A 20288-nucleotide genomic window follows, 5' to 3' on the forward strand; every position below is an offset into this window, starting at 1 on the left:
TTATCCTGATTTGCCTACAATGTTGACAATAATAACAGAAACCACAAGCAAAAAATATTGATTATAAGATATGTTATGTAAATATAGCGTGTCATTGAAGAAATGACCTTGTTTTGATGTTGTATTATGGTACAAAACACTTCTAACGCCTTGTTCTTTTCAGTGTGATATAATTCAACGCAACACAAAAATCAAATCCAACCAATTGTGATAACTATGTGCTAATTTCAAACACTTACACCTACAAATATTTATTTCTAAAATCAAATCCCGTACTTCTTAAAGAATTTTTAAAAAGTCGGCTTAAGAATAAGTATTACTTTTAAAAATCTCCTCCATGTCAGTTAAGCTAACCAATCATTGGGGATTATCTGTCCCAGACTAACTAAGGTAATTAATCTAACTTATTTATGGATTAGTGGGCTTTGAATAGGTGAAAGGTGATAAAAGACCTACGACGTATTGATTACCACATTGTCAATGCCAATGATAGGTTGTTAAGATACAGCTGTAATCTTCCTGGATTTTTATCCTGCAATCGATCGTTACTATATTATGTATACCTATTGGTGAACTCAATAGCAAACACACTGTTACAACATATCACGCTCTGGGTCAATATATGGATTTCGTTAATTTGGACCTCATTAACACGTATTTAATTATGACCTGGTTTACCAATATTCGTTTGATATGCCTCTGTATTTATCAATATGTAACAAAACTGTACAAACCTGAGGTTTCATGAGAAACCTAGTACCCTAACCTACCAGTACTAAACATATATGCTATAACGGTAAGTTACATAATGTTGATAGCACTTAATGTGTTGAGCAGTTATAGTCGACAAATTACAGTTTCGAATTTGAGTTAATTCATTTTCTATTTTCGAGTGTCTTACCTAGAGAGAGGACGAGTAGATATCGGCGGATCTCACGGTGATATGGTTGCCAATATAGATAAATATATAGATACTACGATGATCTGATTTCAAAATATAATTCCTTGATGAAATGTTGTTATTCTCATGTCGGTATCAAATGCATTTTAATTGTTAAATAAGATATTGCTAAAACAAAACTGTCCGACATATCGACTTCTTCAGACAATGCCTTGTATGTGACAAGACATATGATGAGTTTTACAGTCTAATTAATCCTAGTTCAGGTAGAAATAGGATACTATTGTTCATATCACGAATCAATAGGAGCATTTAACACTGTATAAAGTATCAGTTTCATAGACATAAATCGTGCCAGATTTTAGCTAACAAACTTACCCTAAGGGACCTGCGTTTTCGCCGTTTGTTCCCGAGTTTAGTCCCCATTTGGTTAATTTACATCACGGTATCCTCACAGGTGTTTGGTATCCTTATTTACAGTTATGTATGATATTCACTCTGCTTCAGCACCACTATTACTAGCTCCCACAGTTACACCGTTACAATTGGTAAAGTAACACAGAAACCACCCTGGCAGTTCGAGCTCCACGTGGGGCAATACCGTACATTGATGAGAGCTCTTGTCTTATAGATAGCTTTGTATCAGACGGCGTTAGTGTGACAGCCTGAACAGGTAACGCACAGGTAGCGAAGGCTCGCCGTACAGGTAGTCCTAATCTTAAACCAGACAGAACAAATCACATTGGTTCAACATACAGCTGAGGTTCCAAACAGCTAACTTGCCTGATCACGTGATGACGGAAATTAAATGTTTAATCAGTGATTATAATTAAACCTCGTATGGACAAAATCCGAGATTTTAACAAAGGGTGTTAGGCTTTAAGTACCCCCAGGTAATCCTGATCCTGTTTGAATAATAATTTCCGAACAAATCTTCATAGTGGACTGGTGCTATACAAACACATTAACGAAGGTACAGATAGTGTTGACACTGAAACAGTACAGCTAAATACATATAATGATGGCCTATATTGAACCTCCATTTCAACTCCCCCCACGTAAAAGTTTCGAAATTTGCTGTAGGAATCGGGGTTAAGCAAACACACCACATAACGCCCTCGTTAGTAAGTCGTGATAACGATACTTAAGGTTAAACTATAAAGAACCGTGACTTTTCTAAACTGATATTTGAATGTATGCCATTTGTGCGTACAAGATCATTTTATACAACCGTGCATTGCTTTTAAACAATATAAGATGTTGTCAGTGATGTCTGTTAAATCCTATCTTATTTTGATATATATACAGTATGTAGGTAAGTCTTTTCATAAGCTATTTTTCGACTTCGGATTTCTAGAGGAACACCAACAGCCACAATTATATCAGGCCAGGTGTCTAGAGGAACACCAACAGCCAAACTTATATCAGGGCAGGTGTTTAGAGGAACATCAACAGCCAGGGTCATATGAGGACGGGTGTCTAGGAGGACACCAATATCCAAAGTTATATCAGGGCATGTGTCCAGAGGAACATCAACAATCAGAGTCACAGGAGTACGCCAGTCTAGAACACCTACAGTAAGGGTAATCTGAGAACGGGTGTCTAGAGGAACACCAACAATCAGAGTCACAGGAGTACGCCAGTCTAGAACACCTACAGTAAGGGTAATCTGAGAACTGGTGTCTAGAGGAACACCAACAATCAGAGTCACAGGAGTACGCCAGTCTAGAACACCTACAGTAAGGGTAATCTGAGAACTGGTGTCTAGAGGAACACCAACAATCAGAGTCACAGGAGTACGCCAGTCTAGAACACCTACAGTAAGGGTAATCTGAGAACGGGTGTCTAGAGGAACACCAACAATCAGAGTCACAGGAGTACGCCAGTCTAGAACACCTACAGTAAGGGTAATTTGAGGACTGGTGTCTAGAGGAACACCAACAATCAGAGTCACAGGAGTACGCCAGTCTAGAACACCTAAAGTAAGGGTAATCTGAGAACGGGTGTCTAGAGGAACACCAACAATCAGAGTCACAGGAGTACGCCAGTCTAGAACACCTACAGTAAGGGTAATCTGAGAACGGGTGTCTAGAGGAACACCAACATAGGGGTCACAGAAGTACGCCAGTCTAGAACACCTACAGTAAGGGTAATCTGAGAACGGGTGTCTAGAGGAACAACAACAATCAGAGTCACAGAAGTACGCCAGTCTAGAACACCTACAGTAAGGGTAATCTGAGAACGGGTGTCTAGAGGAACACCAACAATCAGAGGCGCAGGAGTACGCCAGTCTAGAACACCTACAGTAAGGGTAATCTGAGGACGGGTGTCTAGAGGAACACCAACAATCAGAGTCACAGGAGAACGCCAGTCTAGAACACCTACAGTAAGGGAAATCTGAGAACGGGTGTCTAGAGGGACACCAACAATCAGAGTCACAGGAGTACGCCAGTCTAGAACGCCTACAGTAAGGGTAATTTGAGGACTGGTTTTAGAGGAACACCAACAATCAGAGTCACAGGAGTACGCCAGTCTAGAACACATACAGTAAGGGTAATCTGAGAACGGGTGTCTAGAGGAACACCAACAATCAGAGTCACAGGAGTACGCCAGTCTAGAACACCTACAGTAAGGGTAATCTGAGAACGGGTGTCTAGAGGAACACCAACAATCAGAGTCACAGGAGTACGCCAGTCTAGAACACCTACAGTAAGGGTAATCTGAGAACGGGTGTCTAGAGGAACATCAACGGCCACGGCATATGAAGCCCGGTATCAAGAGGAACACCAACAGCCAGGGTTTATGAGGACGGGTGTCTAGAAGAACACAACCAGCCAGGGTCATACGAGGACGGGTGTCTAGAAGAACACCAACAGCCAGTTTCACTTGGTGACGAATGCCTAGAGAAATACTAACACCCAGGATCATATGAGGACGGGTGTTTCGAGGGGACAAACAGCCAGGGTCATATGATGACGGATGTCTAGAGGAACACCAACAGCCAGAATCATATGAGGATGGGTGTTTTGAGGAAACCAACAGCCAGACGGATGTCTAACATTGGAATTAAAATCTAATTTTCTCAAATGATACAAATAATTGCTGCTTGGAATGAAATATCCTGTGTGTGAAAAAAATCAGTATCAATAGTAAGAGAAAGTGTGTACCAATAGTTAGAGTGGGTATATCATTTTCTCTTCTGTTAAATGCAGTACTATTTGCTATAGAACGATTTTGAAAGAGGTATTGATTTATATTTTAAGATAAAGTAATTAGTGTTTTTTTTTCGGTAATGCATATATTTTATATAAAATTTGAATACATAATATAAAAGTACTGGGGTATTGTTTTAGATCAAGGTAATAATACACTACACAACCTACTTCAATGCAAACAGTCATGCATACACAAATATACAAATATGACACATACAGACAAAGCAGTTATTATAATTGATACGTCTATTAAACACTTTGGTAACCCTGCCAAAATAAGACACCAGTCCAACTAAATGCACCAAGAGATCGTTCGTTGTTTCGTTAATTCCCGACTAATATACAATGTTTACTGCTCTACAGTAAACAAACACGACCCCAGACCACCAACTTTAGGTCAGATTATCGTTCATTTAAAAAGGCTTCAAATGTACATTTAATTAAGACTGTCTTTGTGCATTGGCAATCTAATCTATTGATAAGACATTAGCGTTACCGAGTACAACCCGATTAACTCTGCACAAGGTATACAATTCATTGTTAAATGTAGACTTTTCCAAAACAAAAGCATTGCATTTAGCCTAAGTTTCCCACGGTCCGGAATACTGGTTTCTAACATTACGGAGCAGGCCAGTACCTCTATAAAACATAGTGTGATATGTATCTATCGTTTGATATCAAACACAACAATTAGTTAGCGAATGCATCTTGTAATCATAGACGTTGATAATGGTTTGAAGCGTCAGAACAACACCGAACTTACAGATCACACCTCGACTATGCTCCATTAGACTGCGTTCCAGCCCAGAAGATTTTGATAAGAATTTTCCAGATGCATTTTTTCCCTATTAGCTTATCAGATTGAAAATCAGGGAAAAACAAACTAAACTTTGCAGAAGAATGTGTATAATTCTAGTCTAGAGGCAGGATCAAAAATCAATGTATCAACGACACACAAGATAGGGGAATATGGATTGGAATCAGAGGAGGGATGATCGATAACTGCAGTCCGAATGTAATGTTACATTTGTAGGTAGCAATCAGCTAATTTAGTGATACAATTGCACCTCTACATAAAGCGAAAAGGGCGACGAGAAAGCAATTACACAGTTTGTAGAATAGTCGATAGTAACTAGTATATACAATATTCTGAGTGCAATTTACTCTCAAGAAATATCATCACTATGTGTGAAGCAGATCAAGAAAGAGCCCAACTTTTTGATTTGTTCATTTGATCAAAACTTGGATGGTTATGTATTATGTATTCTGTTGAAATGTCTATTATAACGTTTTGAATCTGTATACCAGTAACAATCGTATCATGATAGCGACATCCTGTATACATATTTTCTATCGAGGCAGACTTACGATTTAATCATTAAAACCACAGGTTTCCCCTTTATTGTCAGAAAATGATTGTTTTCGTTTTCCAGGTATGTTTGTTTTGTTTCTGAATTTAATAATGATGCAATTATAACAGAATAAAAAGTTATCTGAATACATCCTTAATTCACTACAGAAGACATGTTCACACTTCAGACTACCCAGCACGAACCATCTTAATTTTCACCTAACGACTTTAAACTGTTATAAAGACAACAGCACTAAAATTTAGAACTATCAATACAGCAGGATATATACCTTATACACAAAACGATATATCATTAACTGTTTTAAGTTTTGTGTAGACTCACATACAGATATATAACAACAATTTATCAACCTATCAATAACACCGAACCAGTTTATACACAGCTATATTGTATCAATATTAAAAAGTATTAACTAACATTTTATATTCTTTGCATGGACTATAATGCCTACCTATCATTTATGCAAAGCATGAGCTTTAAGTTTATACAACGTTCGTGGTATCAAATAAATAGGTAGTGTCTCTCTGCTCTCATCAATACATGAACGATATCAACACATTTAGAAATCAGTTCATGAATAATGCGATAACAATAACGAATGTAAGTTTGTATGAACCTATATAGTAAGGAAACATATATTATGCATGCTTAGAATCCTTGAACCATTTAATCATATGGTATATGTATATTGTCCCATGGCTATACGAATGCTTGGCAAGCTGTCCATGCCGGTCGGGCTTGTCAGTTTATATTCTTCAAGGACGTGTACACGTGTATGCTTACAATATGATCGTCCTGACAAGGACACAAGAACTTTGATCAAATGCTTATATAAGTAATATCTCTAAAGAAAACTGTAAAAATGATATTACAGTGAAAATGTACATATTTTTTGACTTAATGTTTTATCAAACTTTTTAAATTGTAGATGATAAGCTAAATTCGATAACTTGAATTATACTTTCTATATATTACGTAAGGAAAGCACTTGAAGCCCTGGATTCGTCTGTATGATCAATACGAGACTCACGATATTGACGGTTGGAGACCCCAGGCAGCGAATACACGAGTCGTATCTACCATATCAATACACTTATATCCTGTATACCCTAACATGGCCAATGAATTTAATTATAATGTTTAGATCTTTGTCTTAAACGTTTTCATATTACGAACACAGATCGATATATTTGTTAACTGGGCACACAACCACATGCTAATGTTGTCACACTACATCATATTTTAGAGTCCTTATGTCTTATGTGTGGCTTCTAATTGCACAAAGAGAGTACATTGTATGCTAAAAGTACATGTTTGTCTGTGAATGGATGATTTTATAAGACTATTTTAGGCGGTTTTGTGTAAATAGAATATATGTATATATGTATGACAGCGGTAGTAAGTGACGGTATGAACTCGTGGTATTGTTGGGTAGAATGCCCTATAGTAGAGGGCACATACCCTAGACATTTAAACGTGTAACAAGTGATCTACATAACCTAAAGTCAGCTAAGATATTATACGTGGACGCCATGTTGTTTACGTAGCAACAACACGACAACTTGATTATCAGCGAAGTCGGCCTACACGTGTCTATGTGTACCCAGATCAATCCTAATTTGTTCATATTTTATAGCTACCCGGCTGATATTCACACAGACGTTATAGAAAGTCGGCCCCTGATTATCTAACCCCCACCTTTGTAAAGCCATATATATCACAGTTCCAAATCCCTATGTGACATTGAACGAGATTAAAGACTTACCTGATAAGCGGATGTCCGGAACTTGTTCTTAAGGTTCATGCTGACGTCCCTCACTTGGTCACTCAGTCTCCGGAACTCCAACTGTCGGAAATCAAGATTATACCATAAGGCTGTCATCTTCACTTGTATCTAACAACAGCGTCCATGTAGACGTGTAAATAAACACCCTCCCCGCCCCTCCTACTTGGCGACTACTTTCACCAGTTCTAATAAAAACATTTATATTACAAGTATCTCGGTTGTTTCACCTCCACGCCAGAGCAGGATCATCAGGTCATATTGTCTGTAAGACGTTTGGACCGCACCAAGACTAGTGGTGGAATGTCTCGGTACACCTATAACTATTGACAGTACAGATCAAGACGTTTACACACACTCCAACTTTCCACTTAAGAGTTAACTGATCTACGCGTATTGTTGAATACAAATGAGCGTGACGCCCTGCCTCGCGAGCGTCTCCAGGTAAAACAATAAGTGATACTCTGGAATTAAGGTACTTTGGTATACAGTCAGGACTCTCCGTGACACTATATGCCTCTACATACCTCAGTACTAGGCCTATATCTAAGTAATATCCGGCACCATCTAATTATAATTCATTTTATAATAATTTATTGAACCCGATACTAACATCTAACCGAGCCAACATGGAGCTTGGAGAGCTGAGCCCTTATTGTAAGGTCGTAAACGCTACACAAAGACCACATTGGACATGCTGGTGTATATAACCATACCTGCCGTGCTTATTAACTTTGTCAATTGAATTTAACATATTCAGATTGTAATATAAGTAACGTTCAAAAGGAAGTCAGTCTGGGCATTAATGCATTGTAATATAAACACAATGTATTACAAAATACATAATCGGATTTACTTTGATTTTCAAATGGATATTTTAACTGACGTAGACAGAAAACACTTACCTTAGTCAATGTACATAGATTCTCTTCTGAAATAGACGTGTTTTAAACATTAATAACATTTTACCTATAGGCAACACATTACCTATCCCGAGCAGATATACAATTTACATGCTTGATTCGGTTGAGATGATATTGACAGGTGCCCGTTTTAGGTATAATGTATATGGGACGGAAACTATGGTATCAAATTATACATCTTTGCTACTACGATAGCACGGTTGACAGAACAATATGCATATGAAATCAAAGAACAATTGTCATAACTGGTGGAGTTGAAGATACTATAATTGTAAAAAGAAGATCTTAAAGACAGGACCTAAGTTAGATCGTGTGCGCGTCAGTCAGTGGAAGAACGACGTGATAGTATCATCCACGACACAATGCAATGAGCATACATAATCACCATCATACCTTGTAATAGTGACACATATCATATACTGACACACGAGACAATACACCCTACCTAACCCCACACGCCGAGCGTAATATAGGGACCAACCATGGTAGGTATAGCGGCATGTAGGTAAGTAAGGGAATGTACGGGTAGGGTTGTAAGTATCCAATACAGAATCATTAGCCTGAAATTTACTTTACGGATACTGTATGGTTGTATAGCTGTATGGTATTCGGAAGTGTACATTTGTATGAAACATTCTGTCTTTATCGATACTTATTCATTTATGAATAAAAGATAAGATACTTTCTGTCACGTCATATACATCATAAATGTAATGCAATAAAAAAAAATTAAATATCTACTAACGAGCAACTCTACTACCGATCTCCCTTCAATTCTACCCTCTCCCTTCACCCTACCACTCCTTTACCTCCATCTCTTTCCCTCTCCCTCCACTTCTAAACTCTCCCACCACATCTACCCCCTCCCTCCACCCTCTACCCTCTCTACCTCCATCTTTATCCCTCCTCAATTTCTAACCCTCTTTCTCCAAACTACTACCATCTCCTTCCATCGCTACCCCTCCCTCCACCTATGACCCCTCTTTCTATCTCTACCCCTATCTCCCCCCCTCACTACCCCCTCTATCTCTTTCTCTACCCCCTCCCTCCACCCAACTACCATTCCTTCCACCCTACTACCCTCTGCGGATCGTGTCAATGCTGTAGCTGCCACGCCGCTCCATCTCACCCCTAATATTCAACCTAATTCACTACTCCATCTCTACCCCTCTCCTTCCACTCGATTACCCCTACCCTCATCTCTACCCCTCTCCTTCCACCCTACTACCCCTACCTCCATCTCTACCCTCTCCTCCACCCTACTACCCCTACCTCCATCTCTACCCCTCTCCTTCCACCCTACTACCCCTACCTCCATCTCTACCCCTCTCCTTCCACCCTACTTCCCCCTACCCCATCTCTTCCCCTCTCCTTCCGCCCTACTACATTCCTTCTCCATCTCTACCCCTATCCCTCCAACCTACTATCCCTCTCCCACCACCCTGCTACTACTGTCCATGATATTATATACGAACGTAAAAACGGAAATAATAATAAAATCTTCTATTGGAAACCGACTGAATAAGAATCTAGTTGTTCCCTCCTATATTATTTATTTTGTGAACAATCACTCTTCTGTCATAAAATTTTATTAAGCGGCATCCGATTACAATTATTGGAAATAATTAGCTCGTCACATAAGATTAATCAACAATGAATTCCATGCCAAAACAGGGTGTCTTTATTTGTTTAACCTTCTTTTAACATACAGTGTACACGTCGATGTGTATTGATATATACCAATCAAATTATAATTACATAAGATTTTTAACGTGAACATTGCGTGTATGCATATTTTTCCTCGTTTTACTTTAAAAAGTACACCGTCTTTTTGTGCGAGTCATTTAAAAGCATTACCGTGCATACACCTACTACATCCCCGCTATTCTCCTACTCAAGGTTAGCATATTGATCACCACTATCGCCAGTGTATAGCATTAACGCATTCAATGGTATTTAGTAATAAAGGAATGTGTACTAATAGTTTTGTACAAATATATTTATACAGAATCTGATAGAGAAAACAAAATTACTTTACCCCGAACACGATTATTGAAATAGAGAATAAACTAATAACCTTCCCGAGAACTTCCGATTTGATATAATTTCGAAACAGTTGGCAATACTGAAAAATGCCTTGTGATAGTCGTCCTTAAGGTTCATTCAAATAGCAAATCCAGTGATATTTTACAATCATATAAGTCACTATTCTGGTAAAATGGAACAGAAGTAACTTGAACAATTGTTAATACTAATAATAGTATGTATCATGGCTATCTATGGGTCTTGATTTTGACATTTAATTTGTAAAGCTACCTGTTTATTTCGGTAAAACATGCGTAAAATGCAAGTTACAGGAAAACAGAGAAAAATCATTAAACTTTATTGATCATCTTTTAACATTAATTCATGTTATCCCTGTCAATATGAACCATTGTATGACCTATCCGTAATGGTAGTGATCAATACCGATTCCTGTCACTGTTGACAGACCATTACCTAACCTCAACACTATGTATGACCAAACGTTTTACATACCCAGGTACATTTAAACCTGGGCTTTGTAGAATAACGTTCTGACAGGAACGAGAAAATTGTTTTACTTCATGAAAAAATAGATACCTTTCACACTAAGTAAACACTGTACTGAATACAGATCAAAGGCATGTAAAGGAACAAAACCCAAGCTTTACAGCCTTAATTCTCAAAGAAAATTATTCGCTATAAAGTCAATGTATATATTATCGTCCTAACTAATAAAGTATAGTCATGTTTCCACGTGAACAATCTAGCTACAATGTTCAATATAATATTTATCGTATCTATGATCTAAAAAAAACTATGGTATACAAAGGTATGTATATGGCATGCACTTCTTTTCATTTTGCTATTATTTTCGACTCAATCAATGTATTATATTTCTTTTCTTCATATGAAAAAAAAATGAAAAACAAAGATGAAATGAAATCCTGTCCTCCTGTTTGTGATCATTACATGCTATTTTTAGACATATACTTAATACATTTTCACATCATAGAAGAATGCAGTTATTCAAAAGTATTGCTTATTGAGATCGAATTATCGCAAATATATGGTTACGAAGACGATAGACCACCACTCTCTGTACTGACATGTACAGACACAGCCATCGTATCACCATACCAAACGGCATGTGTAAGAGTTAACTATCTTATTTAACAAAAGAATCCATCACAAAATGAAACAGGACCTTATCCTCACTGACGAGTCCTCGCCGGATGATACATTTAAAATTATAATTGCTAAATTTATATCTAAAAGCACTATTCATCTTCTGTTGAATATCATGTGTTACTATGTGATAAATAACCTATATTTATTTTTTTCTAAAACATGATGTGTTGTCTCTGATAATCTACATGTCAGACAGGTCTTTGTTTAACAACAACATGTTAGATACTAGCTTAAGATGTATAATGTTTATGATGTAGTTCGGGATCAAACAAGAAGACGTATCAGACATGAACTAAACAGTATGATTCTTGTTTGGCTCCTCCTCGGTTTGATGTAGACACGTGATCTACGTTGTGTACACAACCTGTCCCATCAAACAGCCAGGTATAGATTTAGTGGACAGTTTGCCTATCAGACTTGAGAGCATGATCCCGGAAAAATGATAAGCTTAAGAGCAGTTTGTCCACAAACGGCCTTAACACTTCACTTTTTCTCAGTGTCAAATCTTGGTAAGTAAATATACCTAGGTATTGACAACATAAACAAAGTAGAAACATATAGTGTAAGTGTCCAATACCCCCCTAGATATGGCGCCATGACCTTGGAACGGCATTAGGATCGATACTGCCAAAAACAGAATCGATATAATCATAAAGTTCAAGTTGATAAACTCTTACGATGATTTCAGTACATACTTTCTTTGTCAGTCTTTTCATTGTCCTCTTCGCCAGTCATCTCCCCGTTCGCATCGGCGTCTAGGGCACCAGAAGACCAGCCAAGGACTTGTAATGTCGTCTAAAAAGGAAAAATACATTGTTCTTCAGAGTCTGTACCGAACGGGGCACAAGGTTGAAGAACCTTCTACCACCAACGCTGACCTAATACTTCTATGCGATTAAAGTCAGATATTTAGATTTGAGATATGTCTTCATTCAATCAGGACACGAAGTTATTTTCAGCGGAATGTGGACCGCAAAACTTGGCATTTTTTCTCTTAGCTTTAAAACAACACAGATAAGCATGAAAATCAATAATTTATGATGAGCTCCATTACAAATATCACTTAGGATATATTTTGAATGATTATTTAGCGGTAAAATCTTAATATTTCATAGTATCAATAAAACGTACAAAACGAATATATTCCGCGGGTGTTATGCCACCTGGATAGTTGTTCAGCATCTTGGCGACGTTGTGTATCGTAATAGATACTACAGACACGAAACGTTCGATGGTGATTATTTTTCACTCAAGTTATAATCCAATTTGCAAGCAAGACATTCTGTACTTTTCTTTTTAAAGTAGTGCAAACGTTTATGTTCATTTTTGCAGAGAATATAAAAGTCCACACTTCCATTTGAATCACTTTTACATTATTCTTTAACGTGGTTTCATAAAAACCTATTCCCTTTGTGCTCATATGGATCAAGGCATCTCGTTACTGCATACATTGAATTCATTTGTTTGTAAAACTTAAAGCAATATGGTATGTTCTCTAAAACATGGTTCTTTTATATTCCACTTCTTGCTATTGAGAAAGACACACATAACGGTTGTTAAGTTGTGGAATGCTATTCTATAATACTAATCACAATAATACAGACACTTCCTAATTTCAATATCTCGGTGCACATATCCTGGTAAATTGTGTAGTTAAAACATGACTATGGTGTTGAATACTGTTGATGTCGTTGTGTAATATCATAGTTCTGTGATAATGTTGACCAATCTGTAAACTATAAGCATTGCTTGTTGTTCCGTTGTTAAGTTTTTCGCGAATCTGTCAGCACTTAATCGGATATCAGAACATGTAATAATACCCTCCAGAGGTTCTCCCAACTAGTTAGTCAAAAGGTCGGTCCATGTTGTCCTCCAGTGTGTACTGGTTCCAGAGCTACCTCACCTTACACATACATTGACGGTATACCCGGAGATAAAATAATCATTATCCACCAGATATGGAAATAAATATACGCCAGGGTTAGCAATCAATCGATCGAGCATAACCTTATTCTTCTAGTAATACTAGTTTTATTTAAAACGTGATAGATGGCATTTAAATATATATTCAATCGACCCAAACTTTTACTCAAACAGCTTTTGTCGATAACAGAATACTCTCTCGTTTTTCACACATAGGTGTACAAAGACAGTTCGATACTTGGTGTGATAATCAATTCGATTAATGTGAACAGTTTTTACATATTATGAAACAACTCTTCAAAAACATTCAAAGAATAAAATTTAGCAAGGACAAAACTGAATCCAAGGTCCAGTAAAGGGGAAGACTATGAACGAGTATCAATGTGCCTTTTGATATGTCTTAAACGTGATCAAGTTCAATTGAAGTGTACGATAATCAGCCGGATATGTTTACCTCCACGCTATGAATGGGTAATCATACAAATACCAATAAACGCTAATAACCCACTCCATATATAAATCTAATAACCTTTCAGTAGAACACGAGTCCCAAAATTATCTGTTCTCCATTCAATAAGAGATTTACAGATTTCAAACACTGAAATTAACAAGGTCGTGCTAACTCCATGTGTTGTTTGAACAAAACTATGAAGGATTTCTTACTATCTAATTAAGTGGCTAGTACGTTCTCCAGGACACAAGAGTAAATAGTTGGTTACCCAACCGCCTGTTATATATTCTACGTTACTATGGTGATGATACAACATCCGGAATATATTAAAATGACATTGATTGCAACCTTAGTGACATGTATTATGTATGAAAATGAACTTAAAATGTGCAGAAAATAAATCTTCTTTTTTCGTTTTTGTTTTGTTTTTGTTTTTGTTTTTAATTTAATATTTCAATTGATGAAATATCAATCAAATGTGATGTACATTTGGGGTTATTTCTATGTGTCATCATTAGAGAATAATAATTTAATACAAAAATCACTGAGACATTATAGGACACATTTTTCTCAAAATTGATTTTAAATGCTTATTTGAAAACATCGAAATTTTCATTCCTGTTACATTTATTCAAATATCGAAGGTTTTCAAGCTTTCATCGGCATGTTCACTTTGAAAGGAATTTATCTAGTTTCCATTCGAAATTTGCATTACAAGCGCGTGTGTCTAGGCAAAATCGATCGTACATTTAAATAGTGCTACCATACATTTAATGGGTTATGATACATATATTTACAAGTTGCTTTTAAAAACCAATTATGGACATGTTAACATAAAAGAATAAATCCAAATCCATCAAGTGAAAAATATAACATCAATAATTTACGACCAATTGGAATTCTTCAACAACTGAATACGTATGATGGACGAACTAACTTTAATGGAACACACACACCAAGTTACAAAAATATGCCTCTTACCGATACTCACCATTATCAAAACGATCGTAGTGCAAACAGGCCAAAATTTAAAACAAAGACATTCACGGCTTTAGATTTAGAAATCAGTAATATCTTAAAACTACGTATACAATATTAGTTTATAAATAAATGATACAGTATTTAATCTATTTTCTAATCAAACCAATTAGAAATATGGAATAAACCGAGAAAACAACTACGGCAATATTAAAAGGAATCATTGCTGATTCATATGTAATTAATTTCGAACATTTCCAGTAGTATGTCCAAGAGAAACAACCAACTTACAAAAGAAATATCACACCTTCTTCTGTATCAGCATTTTATCACTTATGGAAATCATCAACAATATTTCAGGGAATCAGAAAAATATAAAGTCTCAAACATATGATATTCTCTTAAAACAACTGTATGTTACTTACATGTTCACATATATTGACGTTCCTTTTGGAGTGCGAAAACATTCCTTTGGTACAAACCTATTGCAGCACACCAACATTTGACACTTAGATCTGCCGGGGTATTGTCCTAGTTTCGTTTGATATGTTGAATTTTTAGCAAATCAACATGCATGTCATAAATTACATATGTTATTAATTATTAATCAACTATCCGTACCTTACGTGCGAGTTCCACAATGGTGTATGTAAAACAAAGAATAAACTACAATCGCTAGTTACCCACCTTATATACGTGGTCGGAGGGCGACCTGTATTACACTGGACATAACTCAACAAAGCTTGGTCAACTTAATACTATTAAAATATTGTCATAGACACTTGTTCTTTTATATATATTAATGAATGTTTTTTCCCAACAATTAATTATTTATTCCTCCATTCATAGACAAAATCAAACATTTTAGAAGAAATAATATCAGTGAAATATATATATATATATACACATTAGATTTATTTTTTCAAGCTGATCCGAACCTTTTGAAGTTGGCCTTTGTATGTAATATTTCATACCGATATCGACTGTCATAAAGGTTTCCACAACATCCCCCAACAAGACAGATACAACGAAAAATAAATCCTTAGACTGCACGTGCATCTATCGTGCATAAAAGCCCAGATTAAGTATATATCCTAGATATCGATCTCGCGGAATCAATTACCCAGTCATGATAGAATCAGCCAATATTTAAATCCCAAATCGATAGCTTTTTATGTATACGGGTTTAAAATAATCCCTACTCTTGTGGCCCCAAAAGTCATTTATTTAGGCAAATAACCTACATGTGGCGTTAGTCTATGTATCTTGTATAATATAGACCGCTAATATTTGACTTAAACATAGATTTTACAGTTAGGGTTCAGAACATTAAAATATGTTCAGACTGGTTTCAAAGAAAAGGTTTCAGAGTCCAGACCTTGACATGTCTCGTATAGTTGAGGTAGAAATCATCAGAGGATGTTTACTTGTTTTATAATTAATGATTTTATGTGATTTCCTCCAGACATGTTATAGGTATTAGGTTATATGACTTGGCCCCTTGTTATACTCACATCTATTGTTTACCGTTTATCTCTAGCATTTCTCCCGTTAAATCTTGTGAGCATTCTTATAACAGACTGAACAAAAATACAGTAACTTTAATTTCAGGACAGATAAAAATTCTCGCAGTAGAAACATATCACACCCGTTTTACATTGAGCTTATTTTAAATGGCGTATTAAGTATTTTTCTAACTCTTGACCATTTTTTGTGATCGTCCTGGATATTTCTTAGTGTGATATTACTTGTCATATATATGTATCTATATATTAAAGAAATAATATATCACATGTATCGTTAATTAGACAAAATCTTACATCCAGCAAATTGTTATATCATATAATATCACATTTCAATCACTTGGTATTCTGTTAGTGTTGTGTTGTCCTGCTGATGGTATACATGAGAAAGGGAGGCAACTCGAGAAAATATTTCCTCGTTCAATGTAGGATAAGTCTTCATGATACGTTAACGTTATATATTAAGATCACCAACTAAAACCCCACAAAGAATTATTACCCTGATCTTTAATAAAATGAAACGAAATGCCGCATTTCGTTTAGAAACGTATTACTTTAAAGATTTCGTAGGAAATATTAACATAACGTCTGGTTTAATTGGAACGTTCCGTATTAAAAGGCAATACCACCGCGTTCGTAACAGAAACTTACATATAAATTAATACTATTGATCTGCATATGCACTTGTCAACTTAATATTTCGGCCGAAGTTCACAACTGAGAAATCCATTCTAAGTGTCATAATGCATTTATCAATACAATGTATCTCATTAAAGTTGGGTGGGTGGATACAATGCATAGCTTGGTGTCTGTTAGTCAATCAATGATCTCCAATTAGTGGGCATGGGTCCCGATAGGGTCAGCACTGTCCTCCTATACATGGCTCCAATGTCACGTTTGGTAGCATATGTTGCACCATTAGATAGGTCCGTACATTAAAACCGATATAAAATCAATAACGGGTCCATGTTTTACCCCTTTGAACTCTCTAACAAGTTCCAGTTAAATAAAACATCATAACGAGACAGCGGAAGTTATGGTATCTACCATGAGAACGTTCATAGAATTAATAATACTAGGACAATCTCAAAACAAAGCATTTCTTCTGACCTCTCACTGCATGGTATCCATTTCTATCCAAAACGGGCCAATTAATTATGTCCTTATAAAAACCCGACTTGGTAGTTTGTTGCGAAGTTGATCAAACTATCAAGTGCCATTGAGCAGGTTTATAATATCATAAAGAGATTAAGATATTTGGAGCGCTGTGAAGAATGGTCGTGGGCAGGTGTGTAATCATTTACATGTTTTGATACTTGAAGTGACCTAATCGGTGTTGAATGGAATCAATCAAACATACTTTAAGCTACAAATTGAATTGATTTTATTCTATATTTAAAAAAAAAACATGTTAAATATCATATTTATGTATTTACTGTTATGAATCGAGCAAATAATTCGTTTTTTAGTCCGACAGACTTTATCATCCATTTCCTCGTGTAGATATATGTTAGATATGTTCTATTCATTGTGTTACACCTATAATATTACCATATAATGTAATGTGAAGCGTATAAGAGTAATTCTGGAAATTACATAGTGCACTATATATACATGTATAGTGTATCTTCGAACTCGACAAAAAGATCAACTGATGGCTGGATACCGGGAACATGTGGAAAAGGTTAAGTTTCCAATTAAACTCGATGATCTAGTTGGACAATAAGATAAGAGGGAGGTTGATTTTTGCGGCTTATAATAAATAGCGATTTGCATACAATACATATTGCATTACTGTATAAAGCAGATCAATCTTTTATGGATAAAGTTAGTGTGAGATAAATGCTAGCACCGAGTTGAGAGTAGGGATATATACTTGACAAATACGTGTTTGCCTACTTTTGATATTTATCCTAATCCTCGTGTTAAGATTGATTAAATTCTTGTGCGTATTAGCATTTCTATGATATTCATCAAAACATGCTGAGATGTACACTTTACATTGTATTACTTTGTTACTTTAATACTTAACTTAATATCTTTTATAAAGGTAAATGGTTTAAAGGTAGTGACCATATTGACCTTTAGTAATGTATTTTATTACTGGGATTAAGGCATTTCCTGTCATCAGGTAATATTAACTATACATTCTGGGGCATATTTGTATAAAGGATTGGCCAACAGATTTATCGACATGAACCGTGATCAATTACCCTGAAACAAACATGCTACTTTCGCTTTACGTGACTTTTACATCTAGCAATATCACGATCACTTGGTTTATATTAGTTTATTGATCAACTTTAAATTGATTTATTTTCATTTTTTAATCTGATTTCAATACATTGTTTAAAATCCTGTTATTATGGTTTCATATAAAATATATGTATGATTTAGATAGAGTGTATTTGAAATTGTTTCTTGTTTTTTTCCTTACTCTCAAACCTTCCTATCGTTTATTCTGATAAACATGTTTAAAAACAGTGCATTTATTTTGATATTAATACTTATCTGTCGTCTGAAGAACATGAGGCCTTTGTTCTGTGTGTAGTGGTATGTTAGTAATATCAAAGCTTGCCTAATAGGTATGTTTTGTGTTTAGCTAACCAACGTAAAAAGCACAATTTCCCTGTTATTACATTCTGAAACCCAAAACAAAACGAACTGCTATAACCTTAAACGGTTGAACAACTTTTATACGTGTTGAGAGGTAGACGCGCGATAACATCTCTAATGATCCATCTAGACCTCGGTACTGTACAAATAATCAACAACATATATAGACAGCTGAATATCTTTAAGCTACCTTAAGGAGGTTTACCTTGTATGTAAGATTCCTATGAACAGGATCCTTAAAATATTTAAAACCATCTAAACACTTGTTTGATCTACATAACAACGAGGTATGATTCACCATATTGTAGAAGTTTTACTAATTTTTCGTAGCTTGACATATTACATAACCCCCTTCTAGCATCAGGTTTCTAGCATTAGCATTTTTTACTTTTGACATTTTTATTCAGATTTTCCACAAAAAAAGTAATTACATGATACAGAAAGAAACAAAGACAACTTCCACACACACTTATATACACAGACTGTATATATATATATATATATATATATATATATATAACTTGAATACAGAGTATGTAGCTTAGCTATACCTTTCATATAAGGCAGAATATCGTATAAAATAATATGACAGAAGTGATGACAAAATGCATGAAACAATTCTGTTCTGTCTATTGTTAAAAAAGATTACGAAAAAGCCTCCATTTGTGAGTGAATAAAGTGTACCTACCATTTATGGTTAATGTTTTGTCTACGTACCTTGTCGAGTTTGGCGAAGCTACTAGAGGTCACCATGTTGTCGTTCTTCGTCATTCCCGGAGGTACAGTATAGCCAGTCTCCTTCAGGTTAGACAGACACACAATGTCACTATCCGCCAGCTTACGTATGCGAGTCCTGCTTGACCCGGGGGACAGGGGACCATCACACGCCCTATTTTTTAAAAGACGATATATTAACATATTTTGACTCATCTTAATGACTGGTGCAGTTCCATATCACAATGAACTGGATTCCACATATTCTAGGAATAAGAATTCATCAACACGTCAAAAGGGCGTCAAACAGATGAGAAGCGATGTCTTGTAATTTAAAGACAAACGCTCTTTTAAAACTCCTGACATCCTTATCTTCGGTTTGCGTAACATATCATTTTTCCGATAAAACAAATCCGTGATTTTTTCGTCAAAATCATAATAGGATAGCAATATGAATGTCATTCATAATTAGTTATTTTAAGAGTGGCAGTTTGATTAAACATTCTCACACCACGGTAAATATCAATGACCACTGTATACAAATGTTAAATGCCAACAGTGTGTGACCCTACAGTTGGTCCAAAACACTTTTACCTATAGTAACAACTAAATGTCAAGTATAATGTTGTCACATATCAAATATCCGTGCCGACAATTCCATAGTATAGTCCACAC

The 20288-nt window shown here is 35.8% G+C and overlaps 1 protein-coding gene across 11 annotated transcripts in view; it reads right to left on the minus strand.

Moving 5' to 3' along the window:
* The window catches only part of LOC117337042, a 52156-nt gene that overhangs the window by 17284 nt on the left and 14584 nt on the right, over nucleotides 1-20288 (minus strand). For 4 of the 11 annotated variants that reach the window (XM_033897800.1, XM_033897797.1, XM_033897798.1 and 1 more), the window contains exons 2-5: nucleotides 19617-19788; nucleotides 12104-12203; nucleotides 8178-8203; nucleotides 7255-7335 (exon numbers count right to left, since the gene is read on the minus strand). In XM_033897800.1, coding sequence (XP_033753691.1) covers nucleotides 7255-7335; nucleotides 8178-8203; nucleotides 12104-12203; nucleotides 19617-19788 — 379 coding nt within the window. Of the gene's footprint in view, nucleotides 1-1279; nucleotides 1585-7254; nucleotides 7336-7502; nucleotides 7903-8177; nucleotides 8204-12103; nucleotides 12204-12539; nucleotides 13283-15185; nucleotides 15382-19616; nucleotides 19789-20288 lie in introns of those variants that run through there. The other 7 variants (XM_033897803.1, XM_033897802.1, XM_033897804.1 and 4 more) reach the window with 7 other exon arrangements.

Source organism: Pecten maximus, chromosome 11 (assembly GCF_902652985.1).
Source record: "Pecten maximus chromosome 11, xPecMax1.1, whole genome shotgun sequence".
In the NCBI taxonomy this organism is placed as follows: Eukaryota; Metazoa; Mollusca; class Bivalvia; order Pectinida; family Pectinidae; genus Pecten; species Pecten maximus.